Source organism: Pelodiscus sinensis, chromosome 14 (assembly GCF_049634645.1).
Source record: "Pelodiscus sinensis isolate JC-2024 chromosome 14, ASM4963464v1, whole genome shotgun sequence".
In the NCBI taxonomy this organism is placed as follows: domain Eukaryota; kingdom Metazoa; phylum Chordata; order Testudines; family Trionychidae; genus Pelodiscus; species Pelodiscus sinensis.
Window position 1 is genome coordinate 37412606 of NC_134724.1, and position 22139 is coordinate 37434744.

At 62.4% G+C, this 22139-nt stretch overlaps 1 protein-coding gene across 6 annotated transcripts in view; it reads right to left on the reverse strand.

The window, feature by feature from the left end:
* The window catches only part of GRAMD2A (GRAM domain containing 2A), a 45221-nt gene that overhangs the window by 22623 nt on the left and 459 nt on the right, over positions 1–22139 (reverse strand). For 3 of the 6 annotated variants that reach the window (XR_012895817.1, XM_075897535.1, XM_075897531.1), the window contains exons 2-3: positions 3935–4048; positions 2967–3024 (exon numbers count right to left, since the gene is read on the reverse strand). Coding sequence is in view for 5 of the 6 variants with exons in the window: in XM_075897535.1 (XP_075753650.1) it covers positions 2967–3024; positions 3935–4048 (172 nt within the window). In the remaining variant the exon portion in view is untranslated. Of the gene's footprint in view, positions 1–2966; positions 3025–3934; positions 4049–4776; positions 10800–11576; positions 11714–19370; positions 21894–22139 lie in introns of those variants that run through there. The other 3 variants (XM_075897533.1, XM_075897532.1, XM_075897534.1) reach the window with 3 other exon arrangements.

The following is a 22139-nucleotide window of genomic DNA, read 5'->3' on the forward strand; positions in this document are numbered from 1 at the left end:
ACCGGGACCACGGGCCTGACCCGGGTACCACCACAACCGGGACCACGGGCCTGACCCGGGTACCACCGCAACCGGGACCACGGGCCTGACCCGGGTACCACCGCAACCGGGACCACGGGCCTGACCCAGGTACCACCACAACCGGGACCACGGGCCTGACCCGGGTACCACCGCAACCCACAGCAACTGGGACACGGCGCAGCCACCCATGGGAGCCCCCAAGCCAGACGAGACATTTGCACAATGGATTTATTCAGAAGAAATAAACCAAGTCCCTCACGAGCAATTCCGCCTACCTGGCTGGGCTCTGTCATTGGCTCATGGCCGGCACCGCGTGGCCAATGGGTTCCAAAGCAGCAGAGAGCCCAAACCTGCCCTTCGTCCACGGCTAGAAAACACCCCACTGCCTCTGTCCCCATCCAGGGCCCTGGCCTGGCCTACAGCTGGGGAACCGCAAACGGCCAGAGGAACCTCCCCTGAACATCAGACGTGGGCCGCTGCAAGAGCCGGCCTCTTCCGCCAGGGTCTGCACGGGCGACAGTGACGGGGTGGCCAGCAAGTCAGCAGGGACAGTGGGGAGCCCAGAGGCCTGCGTGCCCCCGCAGCACCATGGGGTGGGGGAGAGCAGGACCCTGGCTAGCCTCATCTCCCAACGGCAGCTCCGAGGCCGTGGCTTGAAGCGTCTCCGCGCACCGTGCCCGTGAGACGCCGGTACAGGTTGGTGGAGCAGCCGACGCACAGAGGCGGGGCTGAACCCGCCCGGCGGCACTCAGAGCTGCCGTCTCACCGGCCCTCGCTGCTCTGAGCCCGGGATCGCTCTCGGCCGTGCAATTGTACCCCTCTTGGTTAAGCACCTGATTCCCCGCTGCTAAGCCAGGAGGGTGAGAGGCGCTAACCCCCCCGCGGCACAGCTGGCTCCGGTCGGCCGGCTGCTTGCACAGCTGCAGCTGCTGGGTTACAAAGTGCCCCAGAGACATTTGGCCTGGGGCTGCGTCTGGGCTCCGCTGCCCCTCCTGTCCTTAGCCCCGTGCGACTCCGCCGGCCTGGACTCGGGGTGGGGCCGCGGGGCGCATTGCAAAGCCGACACCCCCAGCCTGGGCCCATCACAAGGCATGAGGAAGGGGGCTGCCGCAGCCGGCTCTCCGCTGCCAAGCTCCCCCCTTGGCACCCGTGGGACCAGCCGCCCCGCCCTGGGCGGCAGAGGCCACGGCCCTGGCAGGGAGCAGGAGGAGGGGACGCGGGCGAGCCGCGTGGGGTCCCTGCAGCCGATGCCACCTCAAAGCAGGCCCGCCGAGAGCGGGGGCAGGGGCATCCAAAGGGCCGGGCCTCAGACTCCCCATGGCAGCGCCACGGGCCCTGGGCAGCCGAGGGCTGGGGACGCGCCGCAGGGCAGCTAGGCCATCTGGGCACACGGAGGCGCTGCCACAGACCAGCGCCCGCTTGCCTCAGGCCGGGCTCCGCCACTGCAACAGCTTCCCATGCCGCCCGGCCTTGCCCCGCACCGCTAAAGGCTCCCCCCACGGGGGCTGGGCGCAGGACGAGGGACCAGCAGCGCCCAGCTACGCACGGGCAGGAGGGGCCCAGGCCACAGGATGTAGCAGGGGCAGCAAAAAGCAGCCGCAGGGAGAGGGGAAGCAGGGGGGAGGGGGAGTCCCGGGAGGGGCTGAGACCAGGGACTCCAGGAGGTGCAGACAAGGGGCAGCAGAAACCGACGGGGGTGGGGAACCGACGGGCCCCGGGCCAGATCCAGGAGCAGCAGGTGGGGCCCCGACCCAGTCAGGCAGGCTGGGCCCTGAGCCAACCCATGGGCTGTGTGTGGCAGAGGGAGGAGTGGTTCCTGCGTTCACCTTCCCGCCCAGAGCCCACACCCCCCCACTCCTGCACCCCCCCGCCCAGACCCTGCACCCCCCAACTCCACCCCTGCACCCTCTCTCCAGCCCAGACCCACACCCCCCACTCCTGCACCCCCCCGCCCAGACCCTGCACCCCCCAACTCCACCCCTGCACCCTCTCTCCAGCCCAGACCCACACCCCCCACTCCTGCACCCCCCCCGCCCAGACCCTGCACCTCCCACTCCACCCCTGCACCCTCTCTCCAGCCCAAACCCGCACCCCCCCGCCCAGACCCTGCACCCCCCAACTCCACCCCTGCACCCTCTCTCCAGCCCAGACCCACACCCCCCACTCCTGCACCCCCCCGCCCAGACCCTGCACCCCCCAACTCCACCCCTGCACCCTCTCTCCAGCCCAGACCCACACCCCCCACTCCTGCACCCCCCCGCCCAGACCCTGCACCCCCCAACTCCACCCCTGCACCCTCTCTCCAGCCCAGACCCACACCCCCCACTCCTGCACCCCCTCTCAACCCTGCACCCCCCTCCCTCCCAGAGCCCACACCTCCCACTCCGCCCAGACCCTGCACCCCCCACTCCTGCACCCCCCGCCCAGAGCCCGAACCCCCCACTCCACCCCTGCATCCTCCCTCCAGCCTAGACCCAGAGCCCACAGCCCAAGCCTACTTCCTGGCACCCCCACTCCCACACATTGAACCCCTCGTTTCTGACCCCACGCCAGAGCCTCAGGGTGAGCGAGGGGAATGTGGGGGAGGGTCTTTCTGCTTCTCACTCGGAGCCATGTCAGTATGGGTGGGGGGGTTTGCTTCTTACTTTTGTGCAGCCTCCAACTGATTTTTCCACGGGTCAGTGGGCCCAGACCTCCCCGCCCAGCAGGAACAGCCCCAGGCCCTGTTCCCGTCTGGCGCTCGCAGAGATCCCGAGCAGGCGTCCCGCCCCGCGTAACGCGCCACAGAGCCTGTCGCTGTCGCACTCGGCCCAGGCCCAGCACTGACCCAGACGCTGGCAACAGGACAGACACCGTCACCCCCCTCCGCACGGCCGCCGCCCCCCCCACCCCGGGGACTGACGCAACAGTTCCAGTGCCCCACGGGCAGCCGCACCCCCACTCACCGCTTCTCGGTGGCATTTCTTTATTTCTTCATCCTTCAGCACTTCATTCAGGTGCAAGCTGCGTGCAAGAGAGAGAGAGAGAGAGAGATCGAGAGATCCTAGTGAGACTCCGCCCTGCCCTTGCCCCTGCACAGATCCAACGGGGTGAGACAACCTACTGAATGGTGCTGAGCATGCAGACGGGGGCGCTTCGCGTGTGACAGGCGTTCCCTCCCTCCCCCCGGGCCTTACGCACACAATCAACCTGTGGAACTAGCTGCTGCAGGAAATAAAGCAGTTCAGGGGAGGAGACTTGGAGATTGACAGGAGACAGCTGCAGTGGGAAACCACATCATGGGTGTAAACTCTTGGATTCCAGGCAGTGAGCTGAACGCTAGCCAGGAACCGCCGCTGGTGGGCAGGTCAAGGTGGTGCGCAAAGAAGCCCGTGCTGGACAGATCACACCAGCCACTGCCAGGCAGGACCCGGGAGCCGACGGACCCTTAGTGCGATGGGCTATAAATACTGATCTTCGCCCCGCTCTGGGCTCTGTGAACCAGGGGTGGCCTGGGCCTCCCTAGAGACAACGGGGACCCAGCAGCAGCTCAGGAGACCTACGTGGTACCTGGGAAATGCTGCGGGAGCGCCCTACCGGCTGGGTTTCACGTCGTGCCAGCTGCGGTTCTCCATGGGACGTGGCACACAAGGGGCAGGGCAAACGGCTGGCGCAAGATGCCCGGCCTGGCCTAGTTCAGTGGGATCTCCCAGCCCTTCGCTGCTGCCCTGCCGCAGAGCGCCCCGGGGCACGCAATGGGCCCAGTTAGCCCTACATGTGCGGATGTGCACCACCAGTAGCAACACAGGACCCATCAGCTGGGTGGCGCCGGACTCTCTGCTGGGTGGCTGCCCCGGTGCTCAGCGTACAAGGAACCCTGGCCCAGGCTGAAATCTGCCATCAACCGACCGAGCCCAGCCCGCGCGGCACCCACCTGCCATCCAGGCCATCCAGGCTCCGTTCCTTGGGAGACGCCTCCAGTTTCTCCTGGCTGTGCATGAGCTCAGAGCTCTTCAGGGAAGCTGCTTTCTCCTGCGCTGGCTTCGTGCTGCCGGCAGACAGAACGGAACAAAGGGGGTGAGTTGAACAGTCCCAGGCCGCGGAAGGGGGGATTTGCCCACGAGAACTGGCGGGGACTCGCCACGGGGCTGCGAGCCGTGGCCAGAAAGCGGAGGAGCGCCCCAGCCGGGGATAGCGGCAGCGGCTGGCAGGCCTCCAATTCCCCGGCCTTCCAGGCACCGACAGCAGCAGATGAAGCGGGGACTGGACGCTGATCCAGACCTTCAGCCTGCCAGCGAGTGCCGGGCAGGAGAGGGGGCCGGGGAGACGGGAACAGACGTCAGCCTCTGGGTAGGCAGCCCTGAGTGGAGGCGTCGGCTGGGCTGCCTGTCCCCTTCGGCAGGGTTTTGTCATGTGGGACTGGAATCAGCAGCCCCCCCACAGCCTAGGGCCCCTCGCTCTTCCCAGCCCCCGGCCAGGTTAACATGGCCTGCAGGAGGGAGCTGGGTGAGCGGGACCCCACTCGAGCAGGGAGCCGGGGCCAGGAGAGAGGGGCTGAGCCTCCCACCCTGCCGGGAGCCCGCCGGCCACCGGGAACAACGCGCCCAGTCACTGCGCTCGGCGCACCCGCTCCCACCAGGGCACCAGAGCGGCTGTTCGTTCCACATCTGCTCCTGATCTGTTCTGGGGAGCGCCCCGGGGCAGCCCGGCACCAAGCCCCAGGCCCGCTCCCCGTAAGGGGCTAGTCCTCGCTACCATGCGCATTGTGAAACTGACCCATTTCTCCTCCTCCCATCAGCGCCCTCCAGTCGCGGGAGAACCCCACACGCGTCGGGCGGCGCCGTCCGACAGCCGATAAGGCCAGACCTCCCCCGACTGCGGGGCCGGCTGGCGTTTCCTTAGCACCTTCCCTGCCCAGAGACAAGGCCGGCGCAGCGATTCCAGCAAGCCGGGACAAGCTCAGATTGCAGCAGGCGGACAGGCTGCCTGGAATTTTAATTCGGTCGGTGGATTTTCACCACTGACTCAACCGGCCGTTTGCAGAGGACACGTGCACGGCCCCCCATGTGCACACTCCTCACCGCACACAAGCACAGCAACTGTGAGGGACCCCTCCCCCGACGTCTAGTGGCTCCCGGATGGGCCAAGGCCCAGGGATCGTGCCCCCGGCTGTGAGAATTACACGCCCCAAAGGGCTTGTGTGTTTGCAAACGCAACTCGCAAGAAGGAGTTTGGCATTTTAACAGGCCGCAGCAGACGGAGGCCCAGGTCCGTCTCCAGCTCAGCCCAGAGCCTGCTAACCGCCCAGGACAGCCGGCCCTGCAGGCAGGGGGGTGGACTGGGAACCCCATTTGCCATGTTGCCCACTCGTGTGATTATCATCCCAAGTCCCGCAACGTTTGGTTTTTTCCTTCAAGCGGCTGCTCTGGGAGTTCTGGCGCTGCACAGCAGAGTGGGCGACACGACCCTACACAGGTACCCTCCAAAGACAGGAACCCGACTGCGTCCTTCCCGTAAATCCGGATCTGTAACTCAAGGTCAGTGTTTTCAGGTCCCCACTCAGGATTTCAGGGGCCTGAACTCTACTCCTGGCTCTTCACACGCGCTCAGTGTCCTTGCCCACGGCCCTGCATGGTTGTGCCTCAGTTCCCCCGTCCGCAACAGGCCCTGGTGCACACGCAGGCCAGCTCCATTGGCACACAAGAGGCAACAGGCCTGATGAAGATCACCACCCAACAGCCAAGTGTCCTGCCCTGCCGGGCGCCTCGGGAAGCCGTCGCCACCGCCTGGAAACGCTTACGGCAGGCGGAGACAGGCCGCTTGGGTGGGGCCTGGCGCTAGCAGTAACCGCACACACGGCCTCGCCCCGCGCGGTTCCGCGTTAGCCAGCTGCCGGGCGAGGCAGCCTCTGTGCTCGCAGGGACACAATGGCCTGAGCTCTGCGCAAGGTGCCAGCTGCGATCACATTGCTCTGCTGGCAAACAAAGGACTGAAACCCAATCGAGGGGCTGGAGGAAAAGCAACAGTTCGTGGGTGTGCTGAGCGCCAACGGCTTTCGCCACATACAGCCAGCTGCTTCCTACGGAACAGCCGCCCCACTGCAACCGGTCCCGCCTGCAGGGCAGAGCGACACGCAGCCGGCCACAAGACCAAGGCCCTCTGCGCTGCAGTTAAAGGTGCCACGGCTACGTGGCCACCGCCCCGGGGCTCTCCCCCAGCGCTCTAGGTAAACCCCCTCCACGGGGGAGCAGCTAACGGTGCTGGGACCCAGTTCATGCTGGCACTTTACAGCCCTGGCCTTGCTGTGCTCCAGGCGGGGTGTGTTTCCACACCCCTGAGCAAGACCGTTCCTGCTCCTCAGGCAGGGTGTGTTTCCACACCCCTGAGCAAGACCGTTCCTGCTCCTCAGGCAGGGTGTGTTTTTCCACACCCCTGAGCGAGCAAAGCAGCAGGGCAAACTAGTCCTGTACTTCCCCAGCCCCCCAGGGCAGGGGCACGCTGCCTGGATGGAGCAGCACTGATGGGACACACCCGCTCCAGGAATAAGCAGCCACTCCCGGTCGGCAGGGCTCTTTGCCAGCCCGGCGTTCTCCCAGGCCTTGCAGCCGAACGGAAGTGGCGAGCGTGGGCCGCGCACACGAGGAAATGGCCGTGCTCGGGCCCTGTGGCACTGCACATCCTGCCGGCGCGGGGAAGGGGCGCGTTTCCAGAGCCGGCCGAAAGAACCCAGCCCAAGGGACTGCACGTAAGGCAAGTCGCAGGGCGGAACTCGGAGGGAAATGGATTAGCCAAGAAGTTCTTGGACTGCATTGAAGACAACTTTTTAGTTCAGAAGGTTGAGAAAGCTACTCGGGGGAAGCTGTTCTAGATTGGATTTTAACAAATAGGGAGGAGCTGGTTGAGAATTTGAAAGTGGAAGGCAGCTTGAGTGGAAGCGATCATGAGCGTTCATGATTCTAAGGAACGGTGGAAGCGAGAACAGCAAAATAGAGACAATGGATTTCAGGAAGGCAGATTTTGGTAAGCTCAGAGAGCTGGTAGGTAAGGTCCCATGGGAAGCAAGACTGAGGAGAAAAACAACTGAAGAGAGTTGGCAGTTTTTCAAAGGGACATTACTAAGGGTCCAAAAGCAAGCTATCCCACTGCGTCGGAAAGATAGAAAATATGGCAAGAGACTGCCTTGGCTTAACCACGAGATCGTGCATGATCTAAAAATAAAAAAGGAGTCATGTAAAAATGGAAAGTAGGACAAATTACAAAGGATGAATACAAGCAAACAATACGGGAATGCACGGGCATTAAAAGGCAAAGGCACAAAATGAGATCAAACTAGCTAGAGGCATAAAGGGAAACAAGAAGACATTCTATAAATACATTAAAAGCAAGAGGAAGACCAAGGACAGGGTAGGCCCACTGCTTAGTGAGGAGGGAGAAGCAGTAACAGGAAACTTGGAAATGGCGGAGATGCTCAATGACTTCTTTGTTTCAGTCTGCACCGAGAAGTCTGATGAAGAAATGCCGAACAGTGAATGCTAGTGGGAAGGGGGTAGGTTTAGAAGATAAAATAAAAAAATAAGTTAAAAATCACCTAGAAAAGTTAGATGTCTGCAAGTCACCAGGTCCTGATTAAATGCATCCTAGAATACTCCAGGAGCTGATAGAGGTGGTATCTGAGCCTTTAACTATCATCTTTGGAAAATCATGGAAGACAGGAGAGATTCCAGAAGACTGGAAAAGGGCAAATCTAGCGCCCATCTATAAAAAGGGGAATAAGAACAACCCAAGAAACTACAGACCAGTCAGTTTAACTTCTATGCCAGGAAAGATAATGGAGCAAGTAATTAAGGCAATCATCTGCAAACACCTGGAAGATAAGGTGATAGGGAACAGCCAGCATAGATTTGTAAAGAATAAATCATGTGAAACCAATCTGATAGCTTTCTTTAATAGGATAACGAGTCTTGTGGATAAGGGAGAAGCGGTGGACGTGGTATACCTAGACTTTAGTAAGGCGTTTGATACAGTTTCGCATGATCTTCTTATCAATAAACTAGGCAAATACAACTTAGATAGGGCTACTATAAGGCAGGTGCTTAACTGACTAGATAACCGGATAACCGTTCTCAGAGAGTAGTTATTAATGGTTCACAATTATGCTAGAAGGGCACAACAAGAGAGGTTCCGCAGGGGTCTGTTTTGGGACTCGTTCTGTTCAATATCTTCAACGATTTAGATATCGGCATAGAGAGTACGCTTATTAAGTTTGCAGATGATCCCAAGCTGGGAGGGGTTGCAACTGCTTTGGAGGATAGGGACATAATTCAAAGTGATCTGGACAAATTGGAGAAATGGTCTGAGGTAAACAGGATGAAGTTTAATAAGGAGAAATGCAAAGTGCTCCCCTTAGGAAGGAACAATCTGACTCACAAACAGAACAGGAAGCGACTGTCTAGGAAGGAGTACAGCAGAAAAGGATCTAGGGGCTATAGTGGATCACAAGCTAAATATGAGTCAACAGTGTGACACTGTTGCAAAAAAAGCAAACATCATTCTAGGATACATTAACAGGAGTGTTGTGAGCAAGACACGAGAAGTCGTTCTTCCGCTCTACTCTGCGCTGGTTAGGCCTCAGCTGGAGTATTGTGTCCAGTTCTGGGCACCACATTTCAAGAAAGATTTGGAGACGGTCTAGAGTAGAGCAACAAGAATGATGAAAGGTCTAGAGAACATGACCTGTGAGGGGAGACCGAGAGAACTGGGCTTGTTCAGTTTGACAAGGAGAAGACAGAGGGGACATGAGAGTGGTTTTTAGGTATCTAAAAGGGTGTCACAAAGAGGAGGGAGACAAATTGTTCTCCTTGGCCTCTGGGGACAGAACAAGAAGCAAGGGGCTTAAACTGCAGCCAGGGAGGTTTAGATTGGACATTAGGAAAAATTCCTACCTGTCAGGGTGGTCAAACACTGGAATAAATTGTCCAGGGAGGTTGTGGAATCCCCATCTCTGGAGATATTTAAGAGCAGGTTAGATAAATGTCTATCAGGGATGGTCTAGACAGTACTGGGTCCTGCCATGAGGGCAGGGGACCGGACTCGATGACTCTCAAGGTACCTTCCAGTCCTAGTGTTGTATGATTCAGAGCCATCGCTCAGCCCAAGAGCCATGGCTCCGTCGTGCCTTAGGCGAGGAGAGCCGGGATCTTGCGTGGCTGTTCCCAGCCGCCCTCCTCTCCACCCACAAACCCCTCCCCGAGGCCAGTGGCACTTTCACCCAGGAGTAGCTGGCTGGAGGGAGGGGGTTAGAAATCGGGGGCTGCTTTCACACAGGCTGGCAATTCACCCTCTTTGCAGCGAGGACGCAGGCTCAACAGCCCCAGTCGGGATGTCAAATCCCATCTAATTCACCAGTTCAACTTTATATGTAACCGGTTCCCTAATTCAGCGGGGTGGGCGGGGGAGCAGCCCTGGGCAGGGGGGAGCCCGTCTCCAGACAACCCCCCGGTTCAGTCTCCTTGGTGTTCAAGTCATACAAACCGCCCCAGAAGCGCCGAGCAGCCTGTTCGGTGCCGGGGCCACGCGCAGCACAAGGGGCCACGTGAACCTTTGACTAAGCCCCCCCCCAGTAGATTATGGTTCAGCCTGTCGTCCACACAGTCCCCAGAGCTCCCCCTCCGGCATTCGCTCAGGACCGGCTCATTCTTGCTTCCTCCCCTCCTCCGCCCTGTCCAACCCTGAACCCCCTGCCATGTCATTACTACCCAGAGAACCCGGGGCTTGTCTCTGTGCCGCTCAGTTATTCCAGGTGGCTCCCCGGCCGCCCTTGCCCTTGCGAATGATTGCTTGCGCTCATCTGAACCACCTCGCGTGTCCAGCCAGGCCCCACGTCCTCCAGGAGCCGCGGCCACTGCCAAGCAGGGCAGACATACAGGTGCTGGGGACAGGATGCTGCAGGTGGGAAGCAGCAGGAGGCCAAAGATTAAACACCCCCAAGCAACCTTCCTGCTCATTTTTTAGATCCATGTGCAGAATACATTTTGTTATGTGCACCGAGGGATGTAAGGTGTGCACCACCACGAGACCCACAGGCTGCGGCTGGGGGCACGCTGCTGATCAGCTGGGCAGTATTTGAATCTCTCCTGGGCAACCGCCCCCAGGGAACACTGCCCATGAGACGCACCCTACTAAGGATGGAGCGGCCGCATGAGCCGCCCGGGTCACGAGTGACGCTGTCCCACGTGCCAGGGATCTGCTCCTTCCCCAGGGGTGTCAGAAGTCGCACTAACAAGTGGGCCTCCCCCTCCACGTGGAATGGGCTGAGCCACGCGGGGGAGAAGCTCTAGATAAGCGCGAGGGACTGCGACGGCGGAGCAGCGACCTACATAACGCTGGGATGCATTCTGCAGGTTTCCAAAACTGACAGTGCGGTGAAAGACGTTGTCGGTGCTCGACCGCTGATAGGTCTAGCCAGGAGCTACGGGGCGTCCCGGCACCTCGGTCCAGCCCTGGCCTTTGCCTGGGTCACAGAGCAGCAGCGAGGCCTTGTCTATATGACAAAACGCAACTGTTGTAGCCAGGCCAGAGAGACACATCCTCACAGCAGGGCCAGTACCATAAGGCCACCGAGGCATTTCGTCCAGACTAGAGATCTCTCTCCGGGAGACCCACGAGGCTGCCGCCGAGACACACAGCCCGGGAGATTGCCCGCTCCCTCCCGACACCATCCCCAGGAGGCCCACAAGCCACCGACAGACCGAGGGACACGCTCCACCCACGTGCCTATGTGCCTCACCACCACAGACTGGGACCCAGCCCTCTGTGGGTGGAGTCCGCAGGAACACCCCTCGCCAACACGCCACAAAACCCAACACACGAAGCCACGCGTCACACTAGCCACAGCAACCAACGCTTGCAACCTCCCATAGCCCAGGCTGGACCTGGCTAATCCCGCTGTGCCTTCCGATCCCACGTGCACCCTGCCCCCGTCTGGAAACACCCGAGGCCTGCGGATTTGAAGGCACGTTGCTGCGCCACTCGCAAAGCTGAGCGGCGAGGAAGCCGCTGACCAGAACCGAGAGGCCCCTTGGAGCCTGCTCCCCCCGGGCCCTCCGGGGAAGGGCTAATCCTGCAAAGTCCAGACACAAGTAACTCGGGGAACGTGGGGCTAGACAGGCGCTTGGGACGCCCTCTCCTCCAGCTCCCTGGACTGAAACCGGACTGAGCAACCCAAGGCAGTCCCGTGCAGGCGTCTGGCCGGCCTGCTCTTCAAGTTACCGCCAAGCCAGCTCCGGCGCCCGGAGCTCTAGCTGAACCAGGCATGTCGAGGGTTCCCCGTTCCCCAGAGGCATTCTCCTGACTGGCATGTGGCCCAGGGCGGCCTGGCTGAGCAGCCCCGGATGCCGGGGAACTGGGAAACTTTCACTTGACCCTGGGGACTTGACACACAGGATTTGACAGCCCTAGTTTAACCGAGAGGTTTGCTGTGTGGTTCGAAGGAGCCTGCCCTGCCCCAGGAGAGCAGCGGACGCCCAGCAGCCGACCTCACCCCCTCGGCTCTCCCGAGAACTGATCATGTCAATTACCTGCCTCACCACTGCAGCTGCCTGAGCCAATCTCCCTGTACCAGCGGCCGCTGCACAGGCACCGGGGGCGGGGCGGACAGCACTCCGGCTCGCCTGGCTGCCATATTAAACCCTCCGGCTCTCCTCCCAGCTCTCTGCCACAGCCCTCTCGGCGCACGCAGCATCCGGACGCGCTTGGCCGGCCCCGGCCGGAGAGCCAGAGAGCTACTGACCCGGCCAAGAGGCGGGGCCGGGCTCGGGGCGCACTGTGTGGGGAGAGCAGCTGACAGGAGTCACACGCCAGCACTTGTGCTCAAGAGGGGAGCTGGCTGCACGCTAACAGGACGCCCTTTGTGAGGGGAGCAGCTGCGCGCAGGCTGGCAGCCCATACGCCCGGCACCGGACGGCATCCAGGACGGGATCCTTCCAGCCGGCTGCCTTCCACGCCGGTGCTCGCCGGACATACGTCCCAGGGCGGTGGGATCAGGCCCCCCGAGCGCAGCGGCCGGCCCGCACCCTGACACAGACACATGCAAACCCACAGACTCCGTTCCAGCGGGACGCGGCCCCGGAGCCGGGCTCGTGGCTCCGATGGGTGCAGTTCTGGGGCGGCTCGAGGGCCCTTGCTCAGAGCAGCAGCAGGATAGAGGGCTACGCTCGTGCCATGGAACCTCACCCCGAGGAAATGGCTCCTTCTAGAGGCCAATCCCTTTCCGGGCCGCAGAGCAGGCACCGGCCAGGTCCGGCGCCGCCTCTGTCCGGAGAGGGGCCAGCCGGCTCAGGAGTGGACATGAGGCTCACAACAGCAGCCCTCCAAGCAGGCCCCAGCACTGCGCTGGGACAAGGGACTGGAAAGGGGCCAGCTGCCAGCCGCAGCAGGAAGAGACGTGTTTACAGGATGCCCGGGTCGCGGCACCAGAGCCAGGAGGCGTCAGAAAGGCTCACGGGGGGGGGGGGGGGGGCGAAGCCGGGGACGTAACCACCAAGCCCAGGCACGGAGAGGAGCCCGCCGCCTGCTCCATGCCACGGGCACTCCTCCTGCGCCAGCCACACAGGGCGCCTGCTCCAGGCATCTCCACCGCAGCCCACTGCTGGCCGCCCGGTGTGACAGCGCGTTGGGGGTCCCCCGTCTCCTGCACCCCAAAATGGCACAAACAGACTGCACCAGCCGGTGGAATAGAGGAAGTTTATTGCCTCTCCAGGATACAGCACAGCACAGATGGTCCCAGAGCTGGGCTAGGATGCCTCAGGCCCCCTTGAGATGCGGGAGACTGGGCCCCTAAACTCCAGCCCCTTTCCCTAGGCTGTCTCCTCCATGCTCCCAGACAGAAACTAACTCACTCTCCTCCAGCCCTGCCCCCCAGCCAGGGCAGCATCCACCTTCCTTTGTCCCTCTCCATGGGGGGTGACTCGTCAGACAGGTTGAGACATTCTTTGCATAATGACTCATGGCCTGTGCTTCTGGGTAGCGGTACCCACGGCAGCCAGTGGAGGTTACCACAGACTCATAGAAACCAGCAAGTTCCCCCCCACTACGTCACACCCGGTCACCAGGCAGGGACCACGGACCCAGGCGGAGCACCCAGCAGCGCAACACGCCAGGGCGCTCGGCCAGATGTGTCCCAGCCCCTCCGGCAGGCCAGGCACAGCACCGGGTTAACCAGCTCAGAGCCCCGGGGCAGCCAAAGCCGGTCGGGACCTGCCCGTAAAACCCGCCCCAGCCAGGCCCCAGCAGTGGGGAACAGCCAGTCTCCGGTCTGACAGCAGCCCCATTGCCACACCCCCCAGAAGAGCCAGCCCGGAACCCACAAGCCAACGGGCTCAGATTTGCCTCCCTCTTCCCTCAGGCCGGGGCGGCGTGCAAGAATACGTTTCCCTCTCCCCAGTTTCCCTGTTGGGGCCGCCAGGCCCGGCTTCTGGCCCTTAGCCCCCCGGGTGCCAAACACCAAGTTCCGCGGCCTCGGCCCCACCTCCGGCTCTCCCAAGCGTCCAGCGGCTTTGCCATGGGGCAGGAAGGCCGGGCCGGGGACTCTCGGCTTTGGAGATCGCCCTGCACCATGCGCTGGGAAGGAAATCGCGATGCCCAGCCGGGGGGTGACGCGTTCAACACGCCCAGCAAGTCTGGGATGGAACCAAGCGGGAGACCCCCCGACCCCTCGCAGTAAGCGCCTCCGCCCCCTACAGGGTGCTGCCCACTGTGGGGCAGGAAGGGTGGGAGACTCCTGCCTCGGCGGGGCGCCCCCAAGCACTGCCCAGGGGCAGCCAGAGTGAACTGCGGGGACGCGGCTGAACGGCCCAGTCGCTGAGGCCGTCGGGACAGGGTTGCAGGGCTCTGAAGGGCGCCGGTGGCAGCATTTCCGCAGGAGCCAAACACCCCCTGCGGCCCCGGCCACCTGGGGACCGGGCTGCCACTGCCAGGCTGCCAGCACAGCAACCTGCCCTGGAGCTGCGGCCCTGGCCTCTGGGCCAAACACCATCCCTGGGCCTGGCCCCTGCCTCTTCACGACTCGGGTTCAGCGATGCCAGCCCCCGCCAGCCGGCACGGACCCAGGGGAGAGGCCCCTGGCAGCTCTCTGGCAAGCAAGGGAGCAGGATCTAAGCGAGCCGGCACCCGGGGCAGGGACTCAGCCCCTGCAAAAAGCAGCTAGCGGCTCCAGGTGCCTGCCTCCCCGGCTGCGGCTGAGCACACCCGGCGCGTCTCGCTCCTCAGGAGACCAGACGGGCTCCAGCTTCCTTCTCTGGCGCTCTGCAAACAGGCGTCTAACGGAGCAGCTGCCACGTTGCAGCAAGCGGCCGCCAAGCCAACTTCTCCCCTGCCATTTCACCAGCATGGCAGCTCTGCCCGGCCTGCTGCTGGCACTGGGCAAGTCCCCGGTGCGCACAGGACCTCAGTTTCCCCTCCCCGTCAGGGGCAGGGACTGGCTCTCACTTGTGACCCCAACCTGTCCGAAGCTCCCTCAGCTTGAGTCGATCTGGCGGACTCGGGTCGCACGCACCCAACGTGCAGAAGGAGACTCAGGCGGCGGCCTGGGCAGCAGGGCCAGTGACGGGCGTCACCCCCCCCAGCACAACCCGGGACTTGCTCTACCTCCAGCACACCTGCCCACATGCCCCCCCGGGGGGAGGCCGGCACACCGCTGACTCAGCTGGCCCCGCCGCCACGGCAAGGGGAGCCGTCCCGCCTCTTCAGGCCCGGGGACACCACGGCTGCCAGAAACCCAGCGTCGGGGGACCCCGGCTCCCCACCACTCACATGGGGGCAGCAGGAGAAAGCCCCTGCACATGGGGCTTCACCTCAGCGGGGCAGGAGGCGCGGAGACACAACGTGCTGCCGTTTGCTCCGAAGGCTCGTCGGCTCCCCGGCCCGGGCAGAAGCACCCCCTCCCCCCCAAGAGGGGAGGCTCACGACCAAGGGCAGGTCGCTGGCCACTGCTTGGACAAGCCAGGTCAGCGGAGGGGGGCTCAGTGGACATGGAGAACGACCCGGGGGGGGTGATATCCTGAGCTCTGCGGTGCTGGTCCAATCAAGGCCATTCCCTCCCCCTCCCGGGGCGGACACAGGAACTGCAGAAAGGCTTTTGCTGCTGGAGAATTAAACAGCCCAGCAGCTGACGCCGTCAGCCCCCAGCCCCGGCTGAACCCTGAGCCACGGATGCGGAGAGCCCCGAGGAAGGCGCGAGGAGGCTTACACTAAGCCCCTCGTCTCCCAGGAACTGGAGATCATCCAGATTAGAAGGGCACCAGCTGTTCACTGCGGTGCTCGGGCCCGGCCACGTGTGGCCCTCGCAGGCCACGCAGAGGCCAGCAGCCCCAGGGCAGAGCGCGTCGTTCACCCATCCCCGCCACTGAACCCGGGGACCCAGTTCTGCCTGGAGACGCTCGCCCGGCCAACGCGGGTCAGTCGGCTTCTCCCTCGACTGCCACGGGGGCTCCTAGCGTCCCAGGACGGAGCGGTGGCCACCTCAGCAGAGGCGCTTACCGCAGAGCGCTGTCCTCTGCCCCACCCGGTCCCAGGCCAGGCACGCTGCTACCGCGGCTTGGCAGGATTCCATGTTTCCATTGGGAAATGTCAGTTTCACCGCGGAAGCGATGGGCGAATATTGGCAAGGGGAGCCGAAAGGCCCAGCGAGGTGGGGACAGCCAAGCGCGGCGTGAGCGCCCGGCTGCGCAAAGGCTTCACTGGCATTTAACCGTTACCGCCTCCCCGCCCCTGCATCTCCCACAACGGGGACACAATGTCAGGAGCAAGGGGGGAAGCGCCTGGGGCCCAGATTGTCCCCACAGGTAACTGAAAACCAGGAGCCGCGGAACAAACAGCCACGTCCCAGCGCTATCTCAGTACAAAAGATCAAGATGCAATTCTGCAAGCACAGTGGGAACACGGAGCAGAACGATTACCCGAGATCTAGCTCCGTCTTAGCCCAACGCCAGACAGACCAATGACCATCTTCCACCCGCCCTCCCTGCCCCCACGCTCCACTGGGTGGCACCTCTCGTAGCAGCAGATTGCACCCACAGCAGACGTGCGGGGAGGGAGTCGCTGTGAGCTGCTATTCGCAGCTGGGATCAGCCAGAGCGGACAAAGACCCCGGGGCGGGGTGCAAAGGGCCGGGCAGTAAAACGACTCCAGAACACAAAGCGCTCGAGGGCCAGGCAGCCCGAAGGGCAGAAGGAAATACCCCAGGAACTGTGCCAGAGGCAGCACTAGCGCAGAAACGCCGGGTGGAGGAGACCTCGAGAAGCCAAGCGCTGCCTGCTGGCCGGAGGCAGGGTGACACGTTAGCTCGGCCCTGGCGGGCGTCCATCCCGGTCCCGAACGCCTCCCGCGACGGGGATGTTCCGGAGCGTCCCCACCTGCGCAGCGAGACCGTTCCCTGGGCTAACTCTCCCCTGCTGCCCTTTCGGCTCAGCCCTCCCCGCCCTGCCTGCAACGGGCCCACGATGGCCGATATGCATCCTCTTCACAGCAGCCCTCACCGACTTATCAGGCCCCCTCGGCCTTCTTTTCTCCAGCCTGCACACGCCCTGTTGTATTAACCTTTTATCAGCTGCGTTGCTCTCTGGACTCTGCCCCATCCTTCCCGAACTGGGGACCCAGAACCGGACCCAGCGCTCCAGCCGGGGCCTCGCCGGCGCTCCTGTGCCATGCATACCACACTCCCATTAACACCCCCGAACCACACTGCTGACTCTCATTCCACTCGCGAGCCACTAACCCCAGCGGTCCCACTGCCGAGCCCATTGTAACCCACTTTGTAACGGCGTGTCTGATTTTCCCTCCCGCGTCAGGCTCCTGTTGCTTTTGGATCAGCTCTCCAATTTGTCAAGACCATTTGCAATCTAGCCCTGTGCACCACAGTGCTTGCAACCCCTCCCAGCTTGGTGTCCTCTGCAGATTTTTATAAGCCTGAGCGACTCTGTTATGCGCGTCATTCATGAACACACTGACCCACCCTGCGGGCCCCTATTAGCCATCCCCTACCAGTCTGCAGTGAACCATTAAGAGCTACACTTGGAACAGTCTTCCAACCAGTTGTGCATTCACCCCCTAGAAACTGTATCCAAGCACACCCCTTTCCCTGCTTTGCTTCTGACACTATCATGCAGACCTGCCTCAAAAGCCGTACCCAACATTCAAGATGTATCGCAGCTACTGCTTCCCCGCTACCCGCTAGCTCCGTACGCCTGTCGGAGAAGGGAGTTCAGTCAGTTTGGAATTGGCACGATTGTGTCTTGACAAATCCATGCCACTCTCCCTCAGCACCCATTTACCCTCCAGGGCTCAGACGGATTCTTTGTAATTAACCTGCTCCAGTACCTGGCCAGAAATCGAAGCCAGGGCCTGTCTTTAGCAAGTTGGCCTAGTTTTGCTGTTCTCCAGTCTTCCGGGAGCTCTGCTGTGCCCCAGGAGAACTGCTAACAGCTCCCAGGTTGCTTCAGTTAGTTCCTTACGACTAGAGAGGCGTGCCATAAAACCGCGCTGCAGCCGGGCAGCGCGCACCCAGCACGTACAGCAAGCCTAGGGCAGGCCGAGCACAACCTGCTTCTCGCCAAGGTCGCCCGCAGCACACGACAGGCAGCATCTATCAGCCTCGGCCGGCAGGGGGTGCACGCTCGGCCCACCAGCCGCACGCTCACCCAGCCCAGAGAGAGGCCACAGGGACACACACTCACGCGCAGGGCTCAAAGGTGGTTTCGGGGGATACTAGTCCCCACTGCTCAACGCCCCACAGGAATGGAGGCAAGACATGCACCAGACCCCTTCCACAGACGTGCCATGTTCTAGGCCCGCCGGGGGCTGGCAGGCCTGAGCCTCGCCAGGAGACCAGAGAATGGGGGCAGCCAGGCGTGGCCCAGAGGCGGCCGAGGGCCAGCCAGGCTGGGAAGGGTTCCTGCTCGGAGGAGGAAGTGGCGCCCGCAATGCTCGGCCCACAGACCGGGCGGCGAGGAGAATGAGCCCAGCCTGTGGTGAAGCCGGAACAATCGCCCCACGCTGCCTGTGGCCACCACGAAGGGCCGAGTCCTGGGGGAAGGCTCACGCGTGGGGCTCCCTTCCCCCACTGCCCCAAGGAGATCTGATTGGACAGGTCACAACTTCCATGCTCAGCGTGTCACTGGTACGCCAGCTCCCCCTCCCCCCCCCACACACACACCTCTCACGCCGGCGCTGTCCTGGGCCCTCCGCCTAGCCATGCTGCTCAGACAGGTCCCAGCTACCACCCCCGAGAAGCCCAGCCCAAGGGGGCTACCACAGCCCAAACCCAACCACGCCCCAACACCGGGGCACCTGTCAATCAATCTTGCACCCCCCACATTGCCTGGAACAGCCGGCGGTGCTCCAGCGAGGGCCAGGCTGCACGGGGCTCAGCTGCACCAGGCCCCCAGGAGGCGCAGCGCCCGGAAGGTCTGCAACTGGGATACAGCGTCCACGTTTCCAAACAGCCGAGCATGCTGGCCTGGAGGCGGGAAAGCAACCTCCCTTCTGACAGCAGGTCCTTTGGCAAAGGGCCCCGTCCCATCTGGTCCCCAGGAGGGATGTCAATGCTTCACCCGCTAACTGTAAGCCCCTCCTGCTGACCCCCATCCGCTCCCTCTCTCCCCGGTTAACCCCTTAGACGTACTGTTTAACGCTTAACCAATTAACCGGGATTTTACATCCCTCGCCTCAGGAAATGGAAACTCGCCCTGGACTTCAGTAGGGTCCCTGGCCTCCAGAGAACAGCCTTGAAACAGGAAACCAAATGCAACTGGCTCAGCTCCACCACGTGCTCCAAGAGCCAGACTGCTGCTGCAGTCTCCCGGGAGAGGGGATGGGAGGGCGCCGATGGGAAGGCTTCCACCTCGGCGAGACATCCCCGCAGACTGGCGCTGGGCAAGGGAGTGACAGCCCAGGCCACGCGCGGAGGCGCCCGGTCAGGAAGGGAAGATCCCGGGAAGAGGAGAACGTTGCTTGCTTAGCTCTCTGAGAAAGCAACGGAGCAGCGGGCTCGGCTCTTAGTCACAAGAATCCAGCGGCCCCGTTTTAGGCACTGGTGGAGCCAGGCAGTTCTGGCCGGCCAGTCACGAGAAGGTCAGTAGCAATCAAAAGTCATTGTCATCTGCTGGCTGGCTGGGAGGCTGCGTGCGGCAGCCCCGGTCCTTGCGGCCACAGTGGCCGTCTAAGCAGCATGAGCAAGGACACGCCAACGAGGCAGACTAACCCAGGCATGCCAGGCTCTCCCTCCCTGCTAGCCACGTTCTAAGGGCCTGCGCCACAGTCCTGCACCCAGAGGCAAACCAGCATTCGCAAGCCAGGACCCTGCGGGAAGAACTCACCTGCACACATGCAGGGGAGGTAGGTGCTAGTCGGATGCTCCTACAAAGGACGAAGTGTAATAAAGCAGAACAAACAGTGCAGATCCTGGTAGTGCGGCAATTCAAAGGCAGGCCCGGCCTCGCTTTACAGGAAAGAGCGACTCCCGCTTCCCAGCAGGACACAGTAGGGCACTTCATTAGCATATTGGAGAAAGCACGGGCAGGGGGACGACCCCGCTGCCTGTTGGGTGCAGTAAAAGGGAGGAGACAGAACGTGCAGGGAAAACTTTCTGTGGCTGCTAAATAAAAGTCTGACGTCTCCCTCGGCTTTACCAGTGTAAAACCACGTGCTCCACGATAGAAAGGGGCCCCTGAAACTCAGCAAAACCACAGGGCTTCTAAGCCCTGCCCCGGAACAGTCGCACGCACAAAGCCTGGAAGTCGGCAGGAGAACCGCTGCCCACTAATCTGCCGACGTGTCCTGCCCCGTTCCGCGCCGGGAAGCAGCGAGCGGCTTCCGCAGCACTGCCCTCCAGGACCAACGGCAGCACACAAAGCGACAACTGTGCAAGGAGATAACCAGGAGCTTCCAGCAACTGCCGCCCTCCTCCTCCTCCAAGCCAGCAACTCCTCTCGGTACGACGCAGCCCGGCGCTGGCACCAAGGCCTGTGTGGAATTGCTCCTGCCCAGTTAACGATGGCGAGGGAAATCTCCTCCGTCCCATTCCAGCTCTCTGGTTTTACAGAGCCGGCTGCGCCCAAACCCAGCTGCTCTGCAGCCCTGTCTAGGGCATGGCTGGGCTTCGGGCCCACTTTCTTGTTCAAGAGGGCACCTGCATAGAAGCAGCGGGAAATCTTGCAAACACAAGCATCAGAGGGGCTGGACTCTCCTCCCTCCCAAGGGGTCGTAACCAGCACTCCCTTTCAAATCACCCTGGCCTCCCAAGCTGGCAAAGCAGAGCAGCCTTGCCGCGTACCCAGAGCCCCCCTGAACCAAGAGGGAAGTGAATTCCCACCCTGCCCTTACGGGAAACGTTGCCCTCACGATTAAAGTGCCCCAAACCAAGCCTGAAGCAACAAAGGGCAAAGGAGCAATTGCCCAGGAACCCCAGGGGTCCCTGTGTGCAAAGATCCCACACAGTGCCCCCGCCTGCCCCTGTTAGAGTCACCAAGCCTGGAGAAGGCAGCTAATGGCTCTAGGGCAGCAATTCTCCAACTGTGGGTCGTGACACCATTGCAGCAGGGTCCTCAGGGCTGGCATTAGACTGGCTTCAGCCCCCGTGGCGAGCTCCCGGCTACAGGCCCGCCCTCCTGGGGATGAAACAGCTGAGCTTGGCCCCTGCCCAGAGCACTGGGACTCAGGCAGGCTCGGGTCCTGCAGCCCTTTTTGTCAACAGCGGGTGGTCACGGTGCACCTGAGTCTGAGAACTGCCACTCTAAGGAAGGGGTCAGCAGGCCAGCTCCAAACCCCAGATTGACCGGAGCCTAGGACCTGAGGGCCCCGCTGCCTTGGTACCACTTCGCTAACTAGACAGCGCAATATGCACCACCTGAAGGGGCCAGTGAGGAAGGACGGGTCAGAGAAGCAGGCATCTCTCCCTCCCAAAAGGGGGTGTTGACAAGAACACCACCCATGGTTCCTAGTGACTTGCACCAGCCGTGAGACACTGGGCCCGGTTCCACGGGGCCTCCAGACCCTCAGCAAGCAACCCCTGGCTGCTACTCTAGCAGAAAAGCTCCTTGTTTAGCCTTCAGCCAGACAGACCGCTCTGTCCTCAGCTGGCAATCTCCACCGCAAGGCATTTGCAAAACCCCTAGCTGCAGGCACCCGCTTGCTCTAGTCCGGCTGCAAAGAGCCCGGATTAACCAGCTAGAGCAGCCCAGAGACGCTGCCTGCGCAGAGGAACTGCAAATGCCCTGTGGACAGTCAGGCATGGAGACACTCCCGCAACTAGCACAAACGCCTCTTCCTGCTGCTTCACCTGTGGCAGAACGGGGCACTTAGGGGCAAGTGTACAGAGAGCAGCAGGCAGGCAAGGAAGGGAAAGTCCTCGCAGGCAGCAGTCTCAGCCTCAAATCAAACAGCCCATCAGCGGCCAGGTGTAACCCCCACATGGCAACACCACACAGCGGGGCCAGCTCTGCCTCCAGTGACAGCTCCAGATCCTGACTTAGCCGCCGGCTTGTGGACAGAGCAACCGGCCTTGGAGACCCAGCCCTAGAGGATGGGGGACGCTCAGACTCTGCCACGCCAGGAGCAAACTCCCACACCGCAGGCCCCTGGTAGGGACAGCCGAGTCCCCCTGCGTTAGGTGGGCTGCACCCAGGCACCTCGCACCTCTGGGGCCCTCGCGGCAAGCAAAGCCGGCAGGTGCCTCTTGGGCTGACAGCCCCAGGCAGGACCAAGATCCCAGGGCAGGACTGAGATCCCCTACCCCGCTGCTAACGGAGCGCGAATGGAAGGGCCGGTCCCGCCCGCCCCGGACACAGGCCAGTAGGGTCTGACGGTACAACAGGAGCCAACTTCCCTCCAGCACCGCGGAGCACAACCGCCCAGCCCAGGCACGCTGCCCCCTGGCCTGCCCCCCATCTCCCCCCGCACCCCCATCTCCCACCCAGCCCGGACCCCCATCTCCCCCCGCCCCCCCGCACGCACCCCCATCTCCCCCCGCACCCCCATCTCCCACCCAGCCCGGACCCCCATCTCCCCCCGCCCCCCCGCACGCACCCCCATCTCCCCCCGCCCCCACCCAGCCCGGACCCCCATCTCCCCCCGCCCCCCCGCACGAA